Consider the following 25,809-nt stretch of genomic DNA (forward strand, 5'->3'; position numbering starts at 1 on the left):
TATATATTAGAAAGAAAATAGTAATAAGACAAAATTAAATAATAATAAGATAATAAAGTATACTTTTGGGGTATTATTTATGTTATCTTATTCTATAGTATTTATAATGTAAAATATATATGTATATATATTTAGAGTCATCAAAAAGTCTGCAGTGCCCCACCCCTATATAAAAGAACTAAGTCAACCATGCAGACAACAGGAGAAATAGCCTTCTCTTGGGAAGAGTACAACAAATTGTTATTCAATAACAAATTTTAAGCTCTGAAAACATAAATATGAATAAAACTACAAATACTTCACAGAGTATATTCATGTATTTAGGATAAAATATGTACATGCATGTACATATATGCATGTTATAACATTGCTTGGAAAAAGAATCCATGAATTTGCACGAGAGGGAAAAGGAGTATATGGGGGGGGGGGTTTCAAGTTAGGAATGGAAGTGAAGAAGTGTTATAAATATATTATAACATCAAATATAAAAAAAAATAAATGTGTGCAAACCCATGCATGGCGGTGCATGTCTTTGATACCACCAGCAGCATAAGGGAGGCAGAGGAAAGAAGATCTCTGTGAGTTCTACATGATGAATTCCACAATATCTGAGACTACGTAGAAAGATCATGGTTTACAAAAGAAAGGGGTGGGGAAGACATAGAAAGGAGTAGGAACAGAAGAAGAAGAAGAAGAAGAAGAAGAAGAAGAAGAAGAAGAAGAAGAAGAAGAAGAAGAAGAAGAAGAAGAGAAAGAAAAAGAAGGGGAGGAGGTAGAAGAGGAGGGGAGGAGGAGGAGGAGAAAATATATGTTTATAAATATAACAGATATTAAAAAATAGCTGATTGTGTGCAAAAAATGAATGTAAATTACAATTGTGTTTTCCTTGGAGTAATTTCTAGGGATAATCCTAATTATTAACATAACTCAAAGAGTTAAAACACTTAAATCTTGATAGTTTACTGCATAATCTTCTTTCTTTGTGAAAATACTGGAGAGAAGGCTCAGTGGCTAAGTGCATTAGTTGCTCTTGCAGAGGACACTGGGCCAGTTCTCAATAGCTACATGCTGTCTCACAGCCATTCCTAACTTCAGATACTGGATCAGCTGCTTTCTTCTGACCATCACAACTGGCCAATACACACATGATGAAGACGCATACATGCATCCAAAACACACAAATACATTAAAAATTCACAAATCTAAATTATAAAAAGAAAACTAATAAAAGACTGTTGATTTTTCTTCATGTAGACATTTGAAATCATAGATAGATAAAGTATTAAGATTATGGAATGGCCAAAGAATACAGTTCATGAGTGTATGTCTTTGATTCATATTCCTTGTTTATGACCCTTTTCTATCTCTTTTTTTTCCTGCTTCTCAGATGCCATAGGGTGAACAGCTCTACTTCTCTAAAGGCTCCTCAACATATTTGCCAAAGCAAGGAAACAGAGAGACACCTGACTGAACCCAAGGAACCTGATCTGAAAATCCTCTTTCTCCCTGAATTTGATATTCTCAGATACTTAATCACAGCGACGGAATGTCAGTAACATAACCCTCAAAAGGAAAAGGCTGGACAAAGGAAAGTATGTATAAGTGAGCACAGCTATGCCAGTGGTTAGTAACAATGGGAGTAAAGGCCACCTGCATTCTGTATGATGAGCATTAAATCAATGTGAGCATGTCTATTCAGCTCGTCAAGCGATCCCATTTTATGTTACTGATCTGACCCATAATGATAGAGGTGGTGACGGTAAAACTTATAATAATGTTCTGAGATAAGAATTAGAATAGTCTTGAATTGTTAACAAATGCTGTGAAAAGACATGAAAATGAAACAAATGAAAAGTACATTGTTCAACAAGGTATAATTTTCCATTTTAGAATTTCAAGAATATATATTTCACTACGATTTATAAATGAGAAAGCATATTTTTATACCAAAGAAATATGACTCAGAGCCATTCAGTTCTTTTCAACTGATATAATTCACATTTCTCATTTATTCCAAGGAATGGAACTAAGACAGGTTTCATGTCATTCAAGAGCCAGTCTGCCTTTTGACAACTCCTCATCGGGATCAATTAGCTCCATTTTGTGGTGGTAACTGCTTCTCATGAGAAGTAAAACTGAGGGTACCACTCAGTCAACTTACAGTAGTATCATCAGATTATGACAAAACTAAAGATGCAGTGGAAACAAGAGAGTTTCTCTAAAATATCACTTTCAATTCTCCCCTTAGGCAGTCATGATTCAGGCTTTTTTAATTTGAATATCTGTCCCATTACCTCATCATATAGTTCACTTAGAACTGCCCATATCTTTTTGTCCTAAACTATTGGTTGAATATATACCTTTGTAAATGTGTGCATCTCATCATTCCTTGTCCCTGTTCTAAATACAATATCCAAACAATTCAATAACAGGTGTGTGCACTCTAGATATGCAGTGCATGATGACCACAAATGTTTATTTGCTGAACTGCCCATGGTTTCTACCTATAAAATTTTAACAGTTCTACAGTGACTCTTTGTGTTTTACAAAGTTAATATAAATGACTTTGTAATATAATATAATATAATATAATATAATGTATATTATGTATAATGTAATATAAATAAAATGAGCAGCAACATGACTGACCAATGACAACACATGAGCATGTAACACCCATCAATAAGTAACATTATTGTGACCCTCTCATCAATAACATAGTGTTTGTTTGTGTATGATTTTCTAAAAGGTCACTAATATTTATAAATATGACAAGCACAAAAATACTTATTTCCAGTAAAGAATCTGGAGAACATTTGCAATAAAATGTATAGTGCTCAGTACTTGTTTCTCTACCCTCACATAAACAGATGTACCCCTTGAACAAGTCCATTCTTGAACACAGCACATAAAGCGGGAAAAATTACCAATGAATATGTATAACTTTTCACGTATTATATAAGGAACTGGAGAGATGGCTCAATTCATAAGTGTGCTTGCTTCACAATCATGACATCATAAGTTGAAATTCATATTATAATACTGGTGTTCATATGTTAAAAAGTTAAAAGAAAAATGAAAACAAGTATGACCATGATTGACCATAACTCACCACACTATACAGGTTAGACACAGGATGGTCACTTACGCTGGCCCCTAGACTGCATCCAGGTTCAAAAATAAACTCCACGTAAGGGAAATGTAGCTGACAGCAATGGAGAGGTACATCCCTGGACGTTTTCTCTTGTCTCTCCTTGTTCATAGAAGCTTGCACATACATATGTATGCACACATAAACACTCTCTCTACACACACAAACACTCACTAACACACACACACACACACACACACACACACACACACACATTTATTATGTATAAATATGAACCTAAAATTGAAGTTAGGATGTAAAGGTTTTGGGGTGAAATGAGAAATCTGGGTGGCATCCTTAGGAAAAAAAATCTTGGTGTCCTTCTAAAATATTATTTCTCTAATGTGTATGTGTATGTACTCATTTTTGCATAGTAAGAGTGTGTAATGTCTGAGGAGGCCACAGAGGGTACTGAAATCCCAGGAGCTAAAGTTGCAGGTAGTTTTGAGCCACCAGATTGATTGAAGGAATATAAACCAAGTCTTTGAGAAGAGAAGCCTCTGCTTTGAGCTCCAGCCTGCTGGAGGCGTAACTAGGAAATTATCTTAAATTTAACAGAAACCATATTTATGAATTAGGTTGCAATTCTATACTTTCACAAACAAGTCAAAAGAGATGAACTAATTGAATTTACAATTGTTAAAGAAAAGGATATAAGAATAATAAAGATTTAGATATTTTAGTCTTAGCAGGTTACAAAAAGAAAGAAATATTGCAAGAATGAAAGTTCAGAAAATCCATTAGGGCTATGCTTTTGCTCACATATTAAAGAAATTTGTTTGGGAATGAACAAAGAATTTCATTTATCATGTCACTCAGAGACAATAATAAAAATATTACAGAAGAATTACTGCCTGCTGGGATTAGAGAAAACAAGAATTGACATAATTGAAAGAAAAATTCAGACTCCTTTAAAAAAGGGGGCCTGATAACTGAAGTATTTACTCAAATTCATGAGCCTTTCTTGAAGAAGGAAATGAGTCATAGTTCAACATCATGAGGGATGAGAGACATGTCTACATGTGAATAGTTGCAGTATATGACCAAAGCCAAGCAAAAGCAAGATGACTTCAATTTTATTGTGCAATTTTTAATTTATATATAAAAATATATATTTTTCACACACACACATATGTGGGGGGGGTGGCTAACACAAAAATCCACAGGGTGGACACAGGTTTTGCAGTTGTATCAATTATGTATCACACCAACGAATCTAGAAGACTGCGCAATCAGTGTATCTTTAAGATGAAGCATTGACTTAAAGAAAGGTCATTCTTAATATATTTGCAAGACGAGTGGACTTCCTCCTACTATCATTTGTAATTATGCAGGTACCACTGCTTGTTCCTTCCTTTTTCACATAAGTAATGGCAATATCTGGTCTATCCCTAACATGCTACATATATAAAAATCACATAATGTATTTGATTTCAAAGACTCATAGGTAGAGAAGAACTTGCCTAGAAAGGATCTAAGAAGGGATCTCTCCTATGTGTTGTTTAGAGGTGATTTAGAGATATTAAATGTTAAACTCTTGAGTTGACAATGGAATCATTTAAGATCTTAAGGGGGTTGTTTAAGATAATTACATTTGCTATGTGGGAGAGCCAGAAATTTGGTTACCCAGCTTATAAGGTTAACTGTGAGATATTTGTTTAACTTCCCTAACAGACTCTTGTCTTGAAATTCTCTTATCCATTTAAAAATATGTATCTTCTTAGAGATATTATTTGATGATAAGGTATCCTTCATAATATGAGTAATGCACATATATAAAAGTACCACGGAGAACTCTACTTATCTTTTTTTGTAAAGATCCAGGATGAAAATACCCATTTAGCCATTTACCTAAGAAAAATGTGTTTTATCAGAAACAAAGTCTACCAACATGTGGATCTTGGACTTTGTACTGTCAGTGCTATGAGAAATAGGGTATATGTGTTTTGAACAAGCTAAAACTATTTATGTGTGGGACTTTGGGTGATAGATTCAGATGACTATAAGAAGAAAGACATACATGCCTTTGAGCCCATTTTTGAAATTATATGCAATTATTGGGCAAAGAATACTAGTGAATAGGTTTTCGTATGGAATATAATTTATAGCAATTGTCTATATTCCTCTATGTTAGCAAATTAACTTTTCATCAGAAGTCCTACTTTAGGACATAGATGTTTAATTTAACAGTAAATCTCTTGTTTATTGAATCCACGTGCCCAGTTTCAGTTCTCCATGTTTGAGGAAAGAAAAAAAGAAACTCTCTATTGCATTGTTAAATTAGTCGCTCACACTTACTACTAGACAACCGGTCACACCATCTCAAACCCAGCAAATGATGTCATTACAGTGAAGAATGGGATCCAAATGCAAATATTACAGCTATCTCATTTGTAAAGTCTACATGAGATAGTAGCACAAAGGTTTTAAGAAAATTACAAATTATATCAATATCCATCATATTCTATATATTGTTAAAGTACCTTGATATCACCAATCTTAAATATCTTTTTTGAAGTTGATTTGCTCAGTCCCATTTATAAATGAAAAATGTGACTAGCTAGTTATAATCACATGTCCAGCATTACACCACTGTAGACAGTTTTGAAAGGATTTATGTTGGTTGTATTGAATTTCTATGAATAAAATACAACCTTATACTTCTATCCCTATACTCAGGCTTTTAGCCTTATACTAATAAGAATTCATTAAATTTTGTCACACATGATCTACTATCACTCCTTTAGTAATTAAGCTGTTTTTCATGTTGATTTTGTTTTGTTTTGCTGGTGCACACTGAAAAGTGTTAATCTTACCTAACAGCACTGCTGCCCACATCAAGGTCTTGTGCTGTGACAGCTCCAATTATGGTCCCCACAGGCGTGTCTTCATAAACCTCCATGGTGTAAAGAGGCTTGCTGAACACTGGTGGCTCATCCACATCCAGCACGCTGATTTTTACTGTAGCAGTGTCTTTAAATGGGCCAGCAGAGTGAAAGCGGTGGTCAAGGTGAAGGTTGGAGGCCTCTACTTTGAAAGTATATGCCTTCTTTGTTTCAAAATCTAAAGGCTATAATAGAGACAAAATGAGAAATTATATTTATGTAGATCTGGGCAGAAATGGTGAACATTGCTTCTAAGCAGTCTTCCAGCTGATTCCAATTAATTGCATATGTTTCAGCTTCTCCTTTTATTAGATGAATTCAAGGCAGAGAAAGCACATATTAAATATTTAAGAGCATTAAGGATCAAAGACATGTAGAAGTAGTAACCTCTAATGTTAATTATCTAAATACATGGAATTGACAAAATCTACATGTGTACATCAAGGTATTCATGTTCTTCTAGGCAGTGTGCAGAGGGTGAAGGAGATGTCACTTTGCTTTTATCCAATGCTGACATCTACTGGACAAAAGTAAGGACTGAAAGAGAAACAATGACATTGGATTGTCTGATATTAGAGTCAAGATACACATAGAATGTTAGACATTTGTTTTCCTACTTTACACTAATATCACTTTCTGTTAAGAAGCCTTGGAGACCCAGATATTTTATTAAGAAGACGCGATGAAAAGTCAGTACAATGAAAATTACAGTTCTTCGTATTCCCAGAGTTACACATAAAATTAGTGTGGCTGCAGTATATTGTCAGAATACATCACCAAGAATGGTAACCTCAAACATATTGTTAAATTATGGCATGTGCTGCAAGTAACAAAGGAAATAATTTTGTGCATATGCACTGATAGTCAGTTTAGATTTGCGCTATTTTCAAATGTTAGTTCTTCCGTCTCCCTAACTGAAAGCTTTATCATCTGGGACCACCATAGCATTGGAGTACTGTTTTGGGGGTCGGCATTAGGAGGACATTAGGACATTTAATCTCATTCTGTGGCTTAGGCTGGCTCTAAATTTACAATCCACCTATCTTGGCTTCACTATTGTCATGATGAGGAGCAGGGATCTATCATATTTGTGTTTCTGTGCAAAGCTGCTTTGTTTATGTCTGGTGTGGTGACACACAGTGACCGTCCCAGAGCTTGGAAGGCAGAAGCAAGATGATTCCAATAACAGCATGGGCTATACAGAATAGTGCAAGGGAGCCAAAACCGCAGCCATTTGCCTAGAGAGCATGATAAATATTATTCATATTGAATAAAGAAGAAACTGCTAAAGTTGCAAGAATGTTTGGCTGGGATAAATAAGCACAAGGCAAAGCAGACACATATTTTAAAATGTTTCTGAAGGATCTTCATAAATGATAAAAGTGTTGGAGAGATGACTTAAAATCTTAAGATTTTAATTACAAATTTTTTTGTTTTTAAAATATATTTTATTAATTTATTCATATTACATCTCAATTGTTATCCCATTCCTTGTATCTTCCCATTACTCCCTCCCTCCCATTTTCCCCTTACTCCCCTCCTCTATGACTTGTGACTGAGTGGGACCTGATCCCCCTGTATATGCTCATAGAGTATCAAGTCTCTTCTTAGTAGCCTGCTATCCTTCCTCTGAATGCCACCACGCCTCCCCATCCAGGGGACATGGTCAAATATGAGGCACCAGAGTTCGTGTGGAAGTCAGTCCCCACTCTCCACTCAACTGTGGATAATGTCCATTGGCTAGATCTGGGTAGGGGTTTGAGTTTACTGCACATATTGTCCTTGGTTGGTGCCATAATTTGAGCAGGACCCCCGGGCCCAGATCTGCCCATCATAATGTTCTTCTTGTAGGTTTCTAGGACCCTCTGAATCCTTCTATTTCTCCATTCTCCCTTGCTTCTCCCACCTAGAGTCCCAATAGGAAGTCTTCTCCTCTGTCCCACTTTCCTGGTAAGTGACGTATTTCATGGGACATGCCCCTTGGGCTAGTGTCCACATATAAGTGAGTATATACCATTTGAATCTTTCTGCTTCTGGGTTAACTCACTCATGATCATTTCTATTTCAAAGCATTTGTCCACAAGTTTCAGGAATTCCTTGTTTTTAATAGCTGAGTAAGTAGTATTCCATAGTGTAAATTACGGTTTATTAAAAGGAAGGTTCATAAGGTGGTGTACAAGGCTGGTGGGGCAACATGTATCTTCAATTTCAACATTTCTAGAACAAACCCATATTGTATAGTTAATACATTCCAAGAAGTAAAATTTTGTCATCATGTGCTATAAGAGAAGTCTGAAAGAGAAATTATACATATATGATTATACAATTAAATATATATCTACATAGAATTGTTTTATATATTATAGTAACGTATATAATTTAATTGTATTTGTATATGTATTAGATGTTATATATAAATACATACACACACACACACACACACATATATATATATATATAAAGAAGAGGAGTACACATTTATTTGAATTAAAAAACATAAAAGTATCAGTTTTCATGAATACTCAAAGTTCTGGAAGTATTAAGCAATACAATTTTGAAGTCACTTATTCTAATTTTTGTTTCACAAACATTGATCTTTATTTGCTTCCTTGCAAGTGTTTCCAGAGAGAAAACTGCATCACTTGTGTTTGCTCCATTAGTGCTTTAAGAGTCAGCTGTTGTCTTAGAATACAGGCATGGCTACCATATCCTCCTCACTTAATTCCCCTATTTTCACTTACACACTGAAATGTCTACACTTGCACAATTACAAGAATTCTTTCCAGAAGCCTCAAATTTATTTATTTTATTGATTACGCATTACAACTGCCTGAATATACTTGGCTCCTTACTGGTATGTCAATTTCAAGGCAAAGACAGGAGAGAAATTCTAAAATCATTTCCCCTTGTATTACTCATCATCGTAGAAGAAAAGCTAGTCTATGCCTTTAAGAACTCTTGACCTAACTCAGCAGGCAGAAATTCAGTGTTCAAAGTTTAGAGATGGCAGTGGGGGCAGGAGAAAACCTGTTTGCACCTATAGATTTGTCTTGCAACTAAACTTACATCCCACTGTGATCAGAGCTATGGAGAAAAAAGTTTAGGAGAAACACCATAGTAATATCCAAGTTGGAGTTTCCTCTTCATGACACTGACCGTTAAGCAATCTCTCTGTAGAAAATCATGTATCTCAGGAAGGGCAGAGAGAACCATCAGTTGGCTCTTTGCTTGAATTTAACTGCTCACTTGCCTTACTACCATCGTATTTTAAACATAATGAACTTGGTATACTAATGATCACAATGAAATTCTAGCATTTGAAAGAAATACAGACTAATCATAATTTGCTACGAATCTTAGAAAAATGAATTTACATGATGAAATTAATTTTCTTGTGAAATTGAGTGGATTTAATTTTTCTATAATAAATATAAAACCAGACAGGAGTTATAGCACATTTAAGATGAAAAGTGTTTCTATAAGGGTAAGAAAAGAGTTGTTAAAGTAGGGTTTAAATGAAGAATCCTTGCCTCTAACTAGAAAAATATCACTTGGATCCAGGTTTCAGGGGTGTAGGGAAAGTACATTATAGGAAGATAAGCAGTAAGAGATCAACATTTTAGTGAAATAGGGTATCTCTATTCAATTTTGCTCTAAATAAAATAAGAGAAATAGACAAACTAGGTTATTATAGTTAATTTCTCCTTCTATATACTTATTTTGCCTAGTGGCAGAGTAGCCAAAACGATAAAGAGCATTTTGTGTAGATATTTTTTCACACTTCAGATAATGTAAAAAGTATTAATATTTAAGTGGTTCACTTCCCAGAGGCTTCTAGAGTTCCTGCTTTTACATAATGTTACATACAAATTGATGGATATTTATTGACATTTTGATAAATTTAAAAATCAGTGTCACTGGTGGACAGAATGCAGAAGTGCCTCGATTTATGATGATGATGATGATGGTGGTTGTTGTTGTTGTCGTTGTTATCATTGTCGTTGTCATCAGCAGCAGCAGCAGCAGCAGCATCATTTGTTTCTCAACATCTGTGTTCATTGGTCCAGTATTGAGTGTGTGCATGGTCTGTGAATTTAATAGCATGCCAACAAACCAGGTACTGAAGTTTAAAGGAAAATAAATTATACAGATAGAAATAAGGTGCTTAACCCTTTGACATATAATTGAGCCTCTGACATAATTATGTGAAGTTTTAAAAGAAAGTGATGAAAGTAACTATAGGCTTCCTTGTAAGAGGTTACCTATGAAGACACAAGTACTCTTACAACAAGTGACAGAAACAATCAGAATTAAAGATGATCACAGACAAATGTTGGTCAAAAAAATATCTCAACAACTAAATAACCGGCAAATCAATTCTCCTAGTAATAGTGATCACAGAAATGGACTGTAAGCCTCAGATCTTATTGCAGCACCAATTCATATCATAATTCTTATTTTGTGGTAATGAATAAAGGACATAGTCACATATATTCTGGCCGATAGTAATTCCCATTTGCCAATCTTTACAGTCTTTTGTGCTCTTTCTTCACATTTTATGATGAATATCTTTTTCATTAACACAATGAGGCAATCACACTCACAAAATATATCCTGTATTAATAGGATTGTGTCCTTCAGAATCTAAGAAGTCATATAGTCATTAGAAAGACACTTTTTCAGGAAACAGATGATCAGAAGATTTCATTATGTGAAATGGAACAGATCATTTGTGGACAGATAATTGGAGACATATTTATATCAGACTAAGGCAGGACAGAAAGTCAATGGGAACACACTTTTGTAACACAAGCCTATTTCTACCTAGTCAGGAAAATAAATACAAAACATACAGAGTGAGGTTTATTTTGAGAAGGAATAACATTTTCTAAGTTTTAGTTTATGATCAATAATAACAAATTCTTCTCTGGGAAGAGGCTTAAGATAGTGTGTGTATTCCATAATCATTGTGTCAGGATTCAAATCAATACCACAATAAAATGTGATCAAGCACTCGATAAACCAAAGACATCAGTCTATCAGGTGAGTATGTCCTGTAAGGGAAAATAGACTGAAACTTAGAATTTGAAAGATAATTCTTCCTTATCATAATACATAATCACATATGTACATAAAAATGAAATTTTCTGGCAAACTATTCTAAATGAATTCTCCCAATTAAGAAGTACACATCCCATTCAGCTTGTTCTAAAAATAGCCAAAACTATTAACTACAAATTCATTCATTTTTTTCTTTTAAAGTATTTTTACTTCATTTCACATCTATTACAACACTGCCACATATTGGCAGTTTTAACAAATTAACTCAAAACTAAACAGCACTATTTCAAAGACTGCAATTAGTGACAGTAATTTTAAAAAAATACATCCAGCAGTTGATACAAAACAAAGAAGATCAAATGCATAATTATGAAAGCCTCCAATACTTTTATGAACACATTTCAGTGAAAAAGAGAAGAGAAGCCTCTTCTAAAATTAAGAAAAACTTAATCAAATGTTATATGTTTTGAAAAAACACATATTTCTAATTCATATACAGCATAAATCATTTCCTAACATAGGTCTTCCTCACATGGTAGAATGTATATGTTTTTTGAAGTTAAAATTTTGATCAACCTGTATATGTCTGAAACGACTTTCTTCTCCAAACTTCATGTTTTATATTTCTGAAATCAATACAACTTTGGTTTTTAGTATTTGCAAAATACAATTAACTTTAGAGTGCGTGCAATTCAAAATAAGAACCAGTATACCAAAAATGAAAACAGTAAACCAACGTGAAATTTCCCTTTAGCCAAAGGAAATTTATAACATGTTTCTCAATGACATTTTTTTTAAGTTTATGGGACAAAAATACAGATGTGATGAACTACTTCTATTTACATAAAATAATGAGACTCCAATATTTTAAATATATGTTCCACATGCATCGTAGGAGGTTAGAATGAAATGTTCGCACACTGGGTATAAAATAAGAGGTAGGAAGCAGATTAATGAAGACATTCTTCTTGCTAGGTTTTCTTTGCGGAATGAAGGAGCTGCAGAATTGCAATCAGTCTGGTGTACTGAAGTGTTTCTTATTTGTATCTATTGAAGATGCCAAAAGTGGCAACAGAGAATGTGCTTCCAACTGTGTTCCTTGCTGGTGTTGAATGCCAGAAAATCCTCATATACACTAACAGATGGAGCTTCACATACTCACTTTTGGGGTCAAAGATAGAAAAGAAAGTAAGTGGAGAGGCTGGGAGAACAGCCAATGCAGAGATGGAAATAAGGAATGAAGCAGGCGCAGGTCAAAATATTGGCTCGATAGAGGAGTTGTAAGCCTGACTCAGGAAGAAAAAAAAATGGGCAAGCTTAAACCCTGATGCCAAAGGCAGGTCCAGAGGATTTAAAGAAGCCAATGAGATTTGCTAGATTCAGAGTTTAGAAAGAATGAATGGGAAAATATAAGCAGGAATATTTCTTTTGTATAAGTGTTTTAAAGAGCATTGTAAGGCAGCTTTATAAATGTGTGTACATTTGTGTGAAGGCGTGAGTGCATGTACTGAAACATAAATATGGAAGATATAGGTTGATGGGCGATGTCTTCTTTTATTGCTTTCCATCTTCTTTTTTTTTATTATTAATTTATTCTCGTTATATCTCAATGGTTATCCCATTCCTTGTATCCTCCCATTCTTCCCTCCCTCCCATTTCCCCTTACTCCCCTCCCCTATGACTGTGATTGAAGGGGACTTCCTCCCCCTGTATATGCTCTCTTCTTGGTAGCCTGCTATCCTTCCTCTGAGTGTCACCAGGTCTCCCCATCCAGGGGACGTGGTCAAATATGAGTCACCAGAGTACATGTGAAAGTCATATCCCACTCTCCACTCAACATGGAGAATGTCCTGTCCATTGGCTCTATCTGGGTAGGGGTTTGACGTTTACTGCACGTATTGTCCTTGGCAGGTCCCATAGATTGAGCAGGACCCCTGGTGTGGTGCATTTACACTATGGAATACTACTCAGCTATTAAAAACAAGGAATTCCTGAAATTTGTGGACAAATGGATTGAGCTATAAATGATTATAATGAGTGATTTAACCCAGAAGCAAAAAGAGTCAAATGGTTTATACTCACTTATATCTGCATACTAGCCCAAGGGGCATGGCCCATGAAAGTCTTCACTTACCAGGAAACTGGGACAGAGGGGAGGACATCCTATTGGGACTCTAGATGAGAGAAGCATGGGAGAATAGCAAAGTAGAAGTACCCATAGGGTCCTAGAAACCATCTTCTTCTTTAAGGCATTACCTCTCTTAAACCTGGAGCTCACCAAATTACCAAGAGTTGGCTGGCCATTGAGCGCAAAGGAAATCTTAAACTTCCTCTGTAACCTTGGCAATATAATCTCATTTGCATGTATGGTACCAATCTGAACCCAGGGCCTCATTACTAAATGATAAGTCCTTATGTGCTGAGCCATATCCTCAAGTCTACTCACACACATTTCTTTTTCTTAATTGTTTAAAGGTATTTTGTATTTAAAAAGAAAAAAATCATCCACATTAACTATTACTTGGTACAAAATGCTACTTGTCTGTTCCTTCCCGCTCATCTTAATCCACATCTTCCCACACAATCTTAATTAAAATAGCAAACTCTATTCCTCTGGCCAACACACTTCTCTAGTGTAAGCAGGCCTACTCTAGGTAGATTTTGCTTAATTAGAAATATTAAGATCTTGAACATAACTGAATTCATGTTATGATTTTTAATGATAATATTTAATAAATTTACAAAATATAGTTTATAGTTACCATAAATCACACATAGAGTAGCTTATGAATATTTAATTTTCCATCACTAAGAGTGCTTTAAAAAACTTTTGTCAAAAAAAAAAAATCAAAGGGCTAGGTGTATACCTACATGGTAGAGCACTTGCCTGGAAAGCACAAGGCACTAGGTTAAATAACCTCAATAGAAGGATAGAGGGGTAGAAGGAGGAAGAGGAGGGTAGCAGAGAAAAGAGAAAAGAGGGAAGGCTGAGGGAGGACATCTTACAAATAACTGTCAATAAATTATCGGCGCATAAGACACCTGGGCTTATAAGACTCCCAACTTTTCCGGTTGAAATACAGAGGTTGGAATATCCTCATCATTTAAGACTACCCCTCTTGCAGCACCCACCCTGTGCAGCAGACTCTGACGTGTCTATTAGAAGGCAAGGCAGAGACAGCCAGGTTATATATTACATGCCATCAGAGAACCTGTGGCAGCCTACACTGCCCTTTTAAGGAGTGCTCCACACTCATTCTGAACGCAAGCAGCTTTCTGAGTCTAATGGATGGGTTCTTCTGTACAACCAATCCTCTCTCATGTTCTTCTCTTTGATCTACAGGAGGATGTGTTCAGCTTGCTCCTGCCTGCTTAATACTCCCAACACAGAGAGGGAAATCATCAGGCACTCCTCCCCTACTAAATGTGCAGGACATATGAAGCCAGGGAAAGCAAGCTGCAGGTAAGTACTTAGTGTACAAAACAACCCCTGACTTTGACTTAGTAAGAGATTTTTCAGGGGGAGTTATAAAGTCATCTTATATGCTGGAAAAATACAGTAGTTAGACACCCTGTCACATCTGTCTGTGGCTAGCATTATATATATATAATGAAAATGGTCACATATATATGAAACTGAACAACTCTTTCAAATCAAGAAATATAGCTATGAATGTGTATGTATAGAAAATCCTTTACACAAAGTACAAGATAAGCAAGTAGAGGTTGCATTTTATATATATATATATATATATATATATATATATATATATATATATATATATATATATATTCTAGACTAACTATGCGTTAAAATATCTATACATTGAATATGTATATTCGGAATATATGTTTGATTACCAAGTGCATATAGTGCCTGTGGAGGCTAGAATGGTGTATTGGATTCCTTCCTATTGGAGCTACTGACAATAGTGGACTGCCATGTATGTTCTGGGTACTTTGTAGAGCAATCAAAACTTTTTTTTTCTTTTTTTCTTTTTTTTTTTTATTAATTTATTCTTGTTACATCTCAATGGTTATCCCATCCCTTGTATCCTCCCATTCTTCCCTCCCTCCCATTTTCCCCTTATTCCCCTCCCCTATGACTGTTCCTGAGGGGGATTACCTCCCCCTGTATATGTTCATAGGGTATCAAGTCTCTTCTTGGTAACCTGGAGGTCCTTCCTCTGAGTGCCACCAGGTCTCCCCCTCCTGGGGACATGGTCAAATGTGAGGCACCAGAGTACGTGAGAAAGATATATCCCACTCTCCACTAAACTGTGAAGAATGAATTCTGAACAGAGGAATATCAAAGGGCTGAGAAACACTTAAAGAAATGCAATCAAAACTCTTAACCATTGATTCATTTCTCCAGTGCCAATTAATATAAAAAAGAAACAATAAAAGGAAAAATAAAATTGTTTTAAAAACAGACACTAACGTTCACAGATGCAAATGTTGCCACACATTTACCTTTTAAAAATTACATATCAGAATATATTAAACAAGCAAACAACAACAAAACAGTGATTAGAGAAACGGCAGGTTTATGTACACGTTTTCACAGTCTTGAGATTTTCTCCAGATCGACCACATGGTGGTGCTATATTACCAATGTACGTGGCATGGACTCCAAGTGATTTAATACTGCTTAACAGAAAATGGATTTAGAAAGTTTCTGATTAGTGAGCAAATACATAATATAAAGGCCCCAAAGAACTCATTAACACCTGTTTACTGTTCCCATAAGTGGTAAATATTGAGCTTGATCTCCTATGATGAAAAATCATTCAGCTTTACATTTTAATGCTATAGTTATGTAAATTTTAAATGAAAGCCAGTTTACATCACTATTATAAGATTTTTAAAATAATTTGTAGTGTCACTTGTACTAATGAATAAATTTTTAATTCTCTTTTTAACACTCATGCATTATCACTTGTTAGCTGGTGAAAAAACAGTACAGAATTATTGGTGACCTTGCATATTGCGTATGATATTAAACCAGACTTTTGTAATTAGATATTCAACCTACTGTTATAATTACACAAACAGGAGAAAAATCATCAAAATATTTCAATAAATAACTTTGTATTTTCAGTTCTGAAAAGATTTAACACATTTCTATTTGTATTGATATCAAATAAATACAAACTCTTCTTCATTTATCCATTGTAATCCTTAAAATATTAGTCATGCAGCAAGAAATGCACAAACACACAAACACACACACACACACACATACACACATAGTGGCCCACCTTTCAGATTTTATATGGGAATCACTTTTTATGGCTCATTTTTGTTCGTTTTCTTATCCCCGTTACTAAATTGCCATCAATGTTTTGACTTTTTATTTTTAGCTCTGTGCAATATTATATGATACAATACAGTGTCTTTCATATTTTGTTTTATTTTTTAAAATGTCTTATGCCTTGGAGATATTTCTAAAGTTTCATAATGTTACTCTGAATTTAAAGTGACAGTTAAATGTCATTCTGTGTGAGCCCTCACAAAATGAATCAAAACCAAGTTTAAAAACAAAATAAATAAAAATACCTTTTTTCACTATTCTCAGATCATATATACCTGAGCATTATGTTCATCTACTTACCTCTCTGTTCCTCAGAGAAAAATAAGAAAATAAAAGAAGTAAATAGGAAACAATGGTGAGGTAAAAGATAAAAAAATAATGAAAACACCAAATACAAATACACAAAACCCTATGAATGTAACATTTACATAATTCCTGAATGTTTCATAGTTCTTCTTGCTGTAGGTAGTTTTTTGCATATATGTATAATAATATAAATGTATATGTAAAAAATAAAAATAATGAAAAAATTGTACACTTCGCAGCATGGAATATTCTGAAACTTAAAATGAGATTTTTCAAAAAGGAAAATAACTGTAAATGTCAAAGAACCTTATGCTTCAATCTTTAACTGTATCTCAATATCTTTTTGCCCAAATATAAAATAATTCTTCTTTTAAGAGCACTACATAATTAAAACATTAAATATACAGGAAAAAGAAAGAATATTAAAAGCTTCAAGAAAAAACAGCCAAGTCACAAAAAAGGCAAACCTATCAGAATTACATCTGGCTTCTCAACACAGACTATGAAAGACAGAAGGGTCTGTACAAATGTCTTTTGGACACCCTACTTAGGCTTTCCAAGTCCTCTTGGGTATCATCCACTCCCAGCATCCTACCCTCACTGCCCGAGGCCCTTCCTTATTTCCTTCCTTCATTCCTTCATTCTTTCCTTCATCATCATCATCATCATCATCATCATCATCATCATCATTATTGTTGTCTTTTGCCAGTCACACCCACCCTCAGAGATTTTGGAAGTACTAGTGATCCGGTTTTCAGGGAACATACATCATCTAGATACTACATATTTGATCTCTACTTCTTTAGCTGGAAGGCTTTCCTGATCAATTCTCTTAAAGACCCTTCCCTTCATTTGCTTAACAACACTTTACAGTGATGTATGTCCTTCCAGCTTTACTTTATCACTACCAACTCTGTCCCCTTTAGCAAATAACTTCTCGAGCAAGGAGTATAGCTGCCTGTTTCAACATTATCTTCTAAATCTTGATTAAGTCTAGTACTCTAGTAGCTGCTCCACAAATGTCTTCTGAATGATGTTGTAAAATGTATGGCAACGCATTCTATCAAGATAATGACTTTAATGCCTAAATAGTGAATGCTATTCTATTAAAGGAAGAAATAAGAAATGTAAAATAAACAAAACATAACCAAGCCAAATACTCTAGAAGGGAAACAACTAACAGTCATTCACAGAGATAATGCCTATGCGTCACCACAATCACCAGCAAGGCATGGTACCCTTTAGGGTACAATAGAAGTACATATAAGTTTCATGTAACCAACAGCTTTCCAGTTGAACTTCGGACCCACTAAAGAAGAGGGAAGTCATGCCTGGTAGTGAACACTAGCCAACTACCAGGGCTAGTAAAGTTACACTTCTTGTAGGAAGTTTTGCAACTGCCACTTTGCTAAACCAGCATAATCCTTAACTATGTTCAAAATATTTGCTCTTTTACCCAGAGATATATGTACTTACATCTCCCACCAGGGAAACATCTTTGCAGAAGATTATCACCGTACAGAGAACCATAAACAACCAAAATGCAGAGTTGTGGATGCCAGTCTTAATGGATACATGTACAGTACAATGTGCATACTGAAAGCTCAGATAAATCTGTTGGACTAGGAAGGTAATAGGATGTAAACAAATAGGCTGGAGATGGTGTTGGCACATGTCTTTAACCCCAGCACTCAGGATACAGAGGCAGGAGGACCTCTGTGAGTTTAAGGCCTGGTCTACATAGTGAATCCAGGACAGGGCTATTACGCAGAGAAACTCTGTCTTGAAAAGAAAAAACAATGACAAAATGATAACAAAAATGCCCCCCCCCAGATAAATACAAAAAAGAAAAGAAAAAAAAGAAAGGATGTAAACAAACAAAGAAACTCAAAGAAAGAGAAGTTTTTCTCTTTGCTGTGCTTTGTGTACCCCACGAATGCAACAAGCTATAATAATAAAGTCTCATTAATGTGACTGATTAAAGGAAAACATTGGTCTGCTGGCATTAATAATTGAGAGACACCTTAGGAAAAGTCTAGGAGGCTTCAACCCAGTGCAAAGAACTACAGGAATCTCAGACTTTGCAGAGTGGGAGAGTCTTCCCCAGGGCAGAGCACACACATTGGTTATCAAATGCATAACATTCTGCTCTGAAGCATAATATTAGTAACTATATTGTGGTGGTGTTAATAACAGTGCTCCCTGTCTAGTAGGCTCATATATTTGAATGATTAGTCCGCAGGAAGCGGCACCATTTAGAAGGATTAGAAGGTGTTGCCTTGTGGGGTAGAAGTTGACTTTTTGAAGGAAGTCTGTCACTGCCTGGGATTTGGAGGTTTCAAAAGCCCAAGACTCAGCCTGGAGCCCACGGTGCAGAGGAAAATAACCAGAAGGGAAACCAGATCAACTACCTGTTCCACGGAAATACTCCTTGATCCCCACAGGCAAGAGCACCTGACCTATAATCAGTCATCAATTAACCACTCTCAACCAGCGAAGGTCACTACAAAATATCTTCCAACATCAGAGACATCAAAATGACAAGAGGACAGCGAAAGAATGCTAACAAAAACCAAAACAGTTTGGCATCTCCAAATACCAGCATTCCCAATGAAAACAACCTGGAGAACCTAACAACAATGGATAGTCAAGAAAAGGACCTCAAAGCCCTAGTAAAGACAATGATAAAGGAAGAAACAATTAAAATCTGTAAACAATTGCAGGAGGAGGCAAACAAGAGGGCTGAAGAGTTAAAAGAATCATATATATAAAGAGGCATTTGAAGAATTTCAGGAAAATATAAATAACCAGATGAAGGAAATCATTAAAACAGTCCAAGACATGAAGATAAAAATGGAAGCTATGATACAGGAACACACAGAAGAAAAACGTGATCAAGAGGCATCAAAGAAGAAAACAAGGATCTCAGAGGTGGCATTATCTAACAGATTGCAAGAGATGGAAGAACGAATATCGGGACTTGAAGATACAATCGCAGAACTGGAATCAACCATCCAGGAAAATGCTAAATCTGAAAAGCTCCTGACACAAAGCATTCATGAAATAAAAGATAACATGAAAAGACGAAACTTGAGAATAATAAGGATAGAGGAAAGAGAAGGCAACCGACTCCACAGTCCAGAAAATATCTTTAATCGAATAATAGAAGAAAATTTCCCCAATTTGAAGAAGGAGATGCATACGAGCATACAAGAGGCCTACAGAACACCAAACAGAATAGACTTGAAAAGAAAATCTTCCCGTCACATAATAATAACAACGCAAAATATACAGAACAAGGAAAAAATATTAAAAGCGGCAAGAGAAAAAGGCCGAGTAACGTATGAAGGCAAACCTATCAGAATTACTCCTGACTTCTCAGCAGAGACCATGAAAGCCAGAAGGGCCTGGACAGGGGTTCTGCAAACCCTAAGAGAACACAGATACCAGGCAAGACTACTATATCCAGCAAAATTATCAATAACCATTGATGGTGAAAGCAAGATATTCCATGACAAAAACAAATTCAAACAGTACCTAGCCACAAATCCGACTTTACAGAAGTTACTAGAAGGAAAACTCTACCCCAACTGGTCTACAACCAAAACTACATAGGAAATAGGTAACTATACCATTGCAAAATCACAATCTCACAAAATCTTGACTGTTACAAATACCAAAAATGAAGGGACTTTCCAATCACTGGTCATTAATATCTCTCAATGTCAATGGTCTCAATTCTCCAACAAAAAGACACAGACTAATGGAGTGGTTGCATAAACACGACCCAACATTCTTCTGCATTCAAGAAACACATCTCAACCACAAGGACAGACATTGCCTCAGAGTAAAGGGTTAGGGAAAAATATTCCAAGCAAATGGTCACAAGAAACAAGCTGGGGTAGCCATTCTAATATCTAATAAAATAGACTTTCAACCAAAATTAATCAAAAGGGATGAGGATGGACACTTCGTACTCGTCAAAGGTAAAGTCAACCAAGAAGACATCACGATTTTGAACATCTATGCTCCAAATACAAGGGCTCCCACATTTGTAAAAGAGTTATTAACAAAGCTTGCCCCACTTATTGATACCCACACATTAATAGTGGGCGACTTCAATACCCCACTTTCACTCAAGGATAGGTCTTTGATTCAAAAACTAAGCCAGGAAATAACCTCATTAACCAATGTCATGAATCAAATGGATCTAACAGATATCTACAGAACTTTCCACCCAAACGCAAAGGAGTATACCTTTTTCTCAGCACCCCATGGAACATTCTCTAAAATTGATCACATAGTTGGTCACGAAGCAAACCTCAACAGATACAAGAAGATTGAAATAATACCTTGTATCTTATCAGATCACCATGGTCTAAGGCTGGACTTCAACAACAACAGAAATAACAAAAAGCATACTAACACGTGGAAACTAAACAACTTTCTACTTAATGACACATGGGTCATGGAAGAAATAAGGGAAGAAATTAAAGACTTCCTGAAACTCAATGAAAATGATGGAACAACATATTCAAATTTGTGGGACACATTGAAAGCAGTGCTAAGAGGAAAATTCATAGCACTAAGTGCCTTTAAAAAGAAAATGGAATCATCCCACATAAACAACTTAACAACACATCTGGAAGCTCTAGAAAAAAAAGAAGCAGAAACACCCAAGAGGAGTAGATGCCTAGAAATAATCAAACTCAGGGCTGAAATCAATAAATTAGAAACAAAGAGAACAATCCAAAGAATCAAAAAAACCAAGAGCTGGTTCTTTGAGAAAATTAACAAGATAGACAAACCGTTAGCCAACCTAACGAAAAGATAGAGAAACACTATCCAAATTAACAAAATCAGAAATGAAAAGGGAGACATAACAACAGATACTGAAGAAAAACAAAGAATCGTAAGAACCTACTTTAAAGGCATTTATGCCACAAAATTCGAAAATTTAAGGGAAATGGACAAATTTCTCGACTGATTCCATTTGCCAAAATTGAACCAAGACCAGATAAACAAATTAAATAGCCCTATTTCGCCTATAGAAATAGAAGCAACCATTGATAGTCTCCCAACCAAAAAAAGCCCAGGGCCAGATGGCTTCAGCGCAGAATTCTACCAGTCCTTCAAAGAGGAGTTAATACCGATACTATTCAAGCTATTCCGAAAGATAGAAATGGACGGAACATTACCAAATTCCTTCTATGAGGCCACAATCACATTGATACCTAAACCTCACAAAGACCCAACAAAAAAAGAGAATTTCAGACCAATTTCTCTTATGAACATTGATGCAAAAATACTCAACAAAATACTCGCAAAGCGATTACAACAGCATATCAAAGACATCATCCACCATGACCAGGTAGGATTCATTCCAGGCATGCAGGGATGGTTTAACATACGGAAATCCATCAATGTAATCCATCATATAAACAAACTGAAAGAGAAAAACCACATGATCATCTCTCTTGATGCAGAAAAAGCATTTGACAAAATCCAACACCCATTTATGTTTAAAGTTCTGGAGAGATCGGGAATACAAGGCACTTATCTAAACATAATAAAGGCTATTTACAGCAAACCAACAGCCAACATTAAATTAAATGGAGAGATACTCAAGGAAATCCCTCTAAAATCGGGAACCAGACAAGGCTGCCCTCTGTCCCCATATCTCTTCAATATAGTTCTTGAAGTTCTAGCCAGAGCAATAAGACATCAAAAGGAGATCATGGGGATCCAAATGGGAAAGGAAGAAGTCAAATTATCCCTATTTGCAGATGATATGATAGTGTACATAAGCGATCCCCAAAATTCCACCAGAGAACTCCTGCAGCTGATAAACACCTTCAGCAAATTGGCAGGATACAAAATAAACTCGAAAAAGTCAGTAGCCTTTCTGTATACAAATGACAAACAGGCAGAGGAAGAAATTAGGATAACTACTCCCTTCACGATAGCCACAAACAATATAAAATATCTAGGAATAACTTTAACCAAGCAAGTGAAGGACTTATTCGAAAAAAACTTCAAACCTTTGAAGAAAGAGATTGAAAATGACATCAGAAGATGGAGGGATTTACCTTGTTCATGGATCGGGAGAATTAACATAGTAAAAATGGCCATCTTACCAAAAGCAATTTACAAATTCAATGCAATCCCTATCAAAATACCTACAAAATATTTTGAAGATATTGAAAGATTAATTCTCAAATTCATATGGAGAAATAAAAAACCCAGAATAGCAAAAACAATCCTATACAATAAAAGATCCTCCGGAGGAATCTCCATACCTGATCTCAAGCTGTACTACAGAGCAACAGTAATTAAAACAGCATGGTACTGGCAAAGTAATAGGCTGGTGGATCAATGGAATCGAATTGAAGACCCGGAGATGAATCCACACACATTTGCTCACTTGATTTTTGACAAAGAAGCCAAATCTATTCAATGGAAAAATGATAGCATCTTCAACAAATGGTGCTGGTCTAACTGGATGTCTACATGTAGAAAAATGCAATTAGACCCTTATTTGTCACCATGCACAAAACTCAAGTCCAAGTGGATTAAAGACCTCAACTTAAAACCAGAGACATTAACTCAGTTAGAGGAAAAAGTGGGGAAGAGCCTGGGACACATAGGCACAGGAAACAACTTCCTGAACAGTACACCCACAGCCCAGGCCTTAACGTCAATAATTAATAAATGGGACCTTATGAGGCTGAGAAGCTTCTGTAAGGCAGGAGACACTGTCAAGAGAACAAAGCGACAGCCTACTGACTGGGAAAAGATCTTCACCAACCCTTCATCTGACAAAGGTTTAATATCCAAAATATATAAAGAACTCAAGAAATTAAACACCACAAAACCAAACAACCCAATTGCAAAATGGGGCTTAGAACTAAACAGAGAATTCTCAACAGAGGAATATCAAATGGCTGAGAAACACTTAAAGAAATGCTCATCCTCGTTAGGCATCAGAGAAATGCAAATCAAAACGACACTGAGATTCCAACTTACACCCATCAGAATGGCTAAGATCAAAAACTCAAATGACACCACATGTTGGCGAGGATGTGGAGAGAGAGGAACACTCCTTCACTGCTGGTGGGAATGCAAACTAGTACAACCACTTTGGAAAGCTATCTGGCGTTTTCTCAGAAAAATGGGAATAGGGCTTCCTCAAGACCCAGCTATCCCACTCCTTGGAATATACCCAGAAAATGCCCTAACACACAACAGGGACATATGCTCAACCATGTTCATAGCTGCTTTATACACAATAGCCAGAACATGGAAACAGCCTAAATGTCCCTCAGTAGAAGAATGGACTAAGAAACTATGGTACATTTACACTATGGAGTATTACTCAGCTATTAAAAACGAGGAATTCCCGAAATTTGTGGACAAATGGATTGACCTAGAAATTATCATAATGAGTGAGTTCACCCAGAAGCAAAAAGAGACAAACAGTATATACTCACTTATATCAAAACACTAGTCCAAGGGATACGTCCCATGAAAAACCTTACTTACCAAGAAACTGGGTCAGAGGAGAGGAGATCCTATTGAGTCTTTAGGCGAGAGTAGCATGGAAGAATGGGGAAATAATAGGACCCACAGGGTCCTGGAAATCTACAAGAAGAACTTTATGACAGGCAGATCTGGGTCCTGGGGTCCTCCTCAAACTAAGGCACCAGCCAAGGAAAAATAGGCAGTAAACTTCGAACCCCTACCAAGACCTAGGCGACGAACACGATATTCTCCACTGTTGAGTGGAGAGTGAGATCTGATTCTCACGTGAACTCTGGTGCCCCTTTTTTTTTTTTTTTTTTTTTTTTTTTTTTTTTAATACATTTTTATTAAATTATACATATTACATCTCAGTTGTTAGCCCATCCCATGTATCCTCCCATCCCTCCCTTCCTCCCACTTCCCCCCCCTACTCCCCTCCCCTATGTCTGTGTCTGAGGGGGATCTCCTCCCCCTGAATATGCTCATACGGTATCAAGTCTCTCCTTGGTGACCTATTATCTTTCCTCTGAGTGCCACCAGGCATCTCCATCCAAGGGACATGATCAAATATGGGGCACCAGAGTTTGTGTGAGAGTTAGATCTTCTTCTCCACTCAACAGTGGAGAATGTCCATCGGCTAGTCCGGGTAGGGGTTCAAGGTTTTTACTGCCTATTTTTTCCTTGGCTGTTGCCACAGTTTGCGGAGGACCCCAGGGCCCAGACTCGCCTGTAGTTTTCCAGGACCCACTGGATCCTTCCATTTCCTCTTTCTCCCAGGCTTCTCACACCTAAAGATTCAATAGGATGTCCTCCCCTCTTACCCATTATTCTGGTAGGTACAGTTTTTCATGGGGACGTACACCTTGGGGTGCCCCTTTTTTGACCATGTCCCCTGGATGGGGAGGCCTGGTGGCACTCAGAGGAAGGATAGCAAGTTACCAAGAAGAGACTCGATAATCTTAGAGCATACATAGGGGGAAGAAGTCTCCCTCAACCACAGACATAGGGGAGGGGAGAAGGGGGGAAGTGGGAGGGAGGGAGGAATGGGAGGAAACAGGGGAAGGGCTAACAATCAAGATGTAATATGAATAAATTAATTAAAAAAAAAAAAGCCCAAGTCAGACCCAGTGACCTGCTCTCTTCCTGCCACCTGTAGATCTGGATAAACAGGCTATAGCTCCAGCACCATGGATGCCCGCATGTTGCAAGGCTTCTTGCCATGGTGACCCTGGACAGAATCTCTGAAACTTTCAGCAATCTCCAATAAAACACATTATTTTATAAGAGTTACCGTGTCCATAGATAGTGTCTCTTTATAGCAATAGAAAACTGACTGAGATCATTTTATAGAACGAATAGCTTGTATTCACACATTTAGCAACACATATATTAGCACACATACACACATATATGCATTTGCACATCTGAATATGCATTCGTCTGTGTTTTTGACATGATAACTAGTAAATTTTTAAAAAGAGGCCATGAATTTTTAAAAGAGCAAGGAAGGGTATACAGAAAGGTTTATAGGCAGGAACAAGATGGGAAAAATTATGTGCTGATACTATAAT

The 25,809-nt window shown here is 36.2% G+C and overlaps 1 protein-coding gene across 10 annotated transcripts in view; it reads right to left on the reverse strand.

Annotated features, from left to right (window-relative positions):
• CDH12 (cadherin 12) overlaps positions 1 to 25,809 on the reverse strand; it is a 1,018,075-nt gene that overhangs the window by 37,655 nt on the left and 954,611 nt on the right. For all 10 annotated transcript variants that reach the window (XM_084781268.1, XM_084781275.1, XM_084781271.1 and 7 more), the window contains one exon: positions 5,968 to 6,221. In XM_084781268.1, the coding sequence (XP_084637394.1) occupies positions 5,968 to 6,221 (254 nt within the window). The remainder of the gene's footprint in view (positions 1 to 5,967; positions 6,222 to 25,809) is intronic.

Source organism: Acomys minous, assembly GCF_964271855.1.
Source record: "Acomys minous genome assembly, chromosome: 5".
Lineage (NCBI taxonomy): Eukaryota > Metazoa > Chordata > Mammalia > Rodentia > Muridae > Acomys > Acomys minous.